Source organism: Octopus bimaculoides, chromosome 9, assembly GCF_001194135.2.
Source record: "Octopus bimaculoides isolate UCB-OBI-ISO-001 chromosome 9, ASM119413v2, whole genome shotgun sequence".
In the NCBI taxonomy this organism is placed as follows: Eukaryota; Metazoa; Mollusca; class Cephalopoda; order Octopoda; family Octopodidae; genus Octopus; species Octopus bimaculoides.
The window spans coordinates 34897934-34899437 of record NC_068989.1 but is presented as its reverse complement, the minus strand read 5'-3'; the positions used below and the strand labels follow the sequence as shown (position 1 = coordinate 34899437).

The following is a 1504-nucleotide window of genomic DNA, read 5'->3' as shown; positions in this document are numbered from 1 at the left end:
CAAGGAAGGGAGACAGTAACACACACACTAGCATATATGACAGGCTTCTCTCAATATTTGTCTACCAAATCCACTCACAAGGTTTTAGTTGATCCAGAGCAATAGCAGAAAACACTTGCCCAAAAGGTCATGCAGTACAACTGAACCCAAACCTATGTGGTTGAGAAGCAAACTTCTCACCACACAGTCATGCCTGCACCCTTAGCTATAATAATTTTAAACATATGGGTCATGGCTAGAAAGCCTTTTATCATAGGTATGCTTAAACAAGGCTGACTTGAGGCAATAATACACACACCCTTTCTGCCCTATAATAATAATAGCCATGCAGTAAAAAGAAGTACTCACATTATTTTTGGCTGTTAATGTTGACTGAGAATCATGTTTAATGGTGTATGACAGAGAATCAGACGTTTTTTCGGAAGGTAAGCGAATAACTTTGATTGTCTGCGTAGGTTCAGTGCTAACAACATTATCGTTAAGCACCCAGGCATTGTTAGTTGAGATACTTTCACCACCAGAACCTTTATAAAACAGTTAAGAAAATAAAAGGAGAATATTTTTCAAAAGGTTATATATAATCTATACAATAGAAATAAAAACACAAGTTGATAAATGAAACAGTTAGTCCTGTATAAACTAACTTAAAAAATGAATAAAGTGAATATAAGTTAGTTTGCTGTGAGGGAAAAAAAGAGAGAGATTAGGCATTTCAAGTGGGACCCTTCCTCAGAAAAGTAAGAAATAATAACTATACTAAATTATATATAGTCAATAATAGTAATAATTTCTCTTTTCCAATGAACCCAAACTACCTTATTCTACTTTGCGAACAATTGGATAACAATTGTAAAATAGCAGCAAGCTTGCAGCAAATACAACCCATGACTGAGATTATATTCTCACTTTCATTTTACTTGTCTATCTTTCTTGGAAAAGGTATTTAATTTCATAACTCCTATTTTTGTACACTGTATAGTCAAAGGGTTTAATCACTAGTTGGCAAGATCTTAACTACTTAACTACTTTAATGTAGTTGATTACATGATATTTGGTTATTTCTATTTCAGCAAGCTCTGTTCAATAAAAGGGAAATTCAAAAAAAAAAAAAAACAACAAATAAATTATCTGTTTTTGATTCATGATCAACATTCTCTCTAAGCCAGAAAAGCCAATATACCAAGTCATGAATGAAATGAGTAATAAGTGAGTTGACTAAAAGAACCTTAGGCCAGTAGGTAGCACCAGTAGTTTGCACACTTTACATATAAGCTTTCAAATTTCATGCAAATGATTCATTTCAATAACAACAAAAAACACATTTGTTAGTGCAACTTCATTGACGGTGATAGTGTCTTTGAGTGTCAGGACATGCACTGGACACTGAGTGGCTATGCATACAACACATATTGCTTTGTTATGCATACAAGTACTGCATAGCAATGTAAGCAACAGATATTGCATGACTATATATATATATATATATATATATATATATATATAT

General features: G+C 32.8%; 1 protein-coding gene across 2 annotated transcripts in view; it reads right to left on the bottom strand.

The window, feature by feature from the left end:
- Positions 1-201: 201 nt before the first annotated feature.
- Positions 202-1504, bottom strand: part of LOC106874288 (uncharacterized) — a 32232-nt gene continuing 30929 nt past the window's right edge. For both annotated transcript variants that reach the window (XM_014921963.2, XM_052970615.1), the window contains exon 3: positions 202-524. In XM_014921963.2, the coding sequence (XP_014777449.2) occupies positions 217-524 (308 nt within the window). In that variant the 3' untranslated portion in view covers positions 202-216. The remainder of the gene's footprint in view (positions 525-1504) is intronic.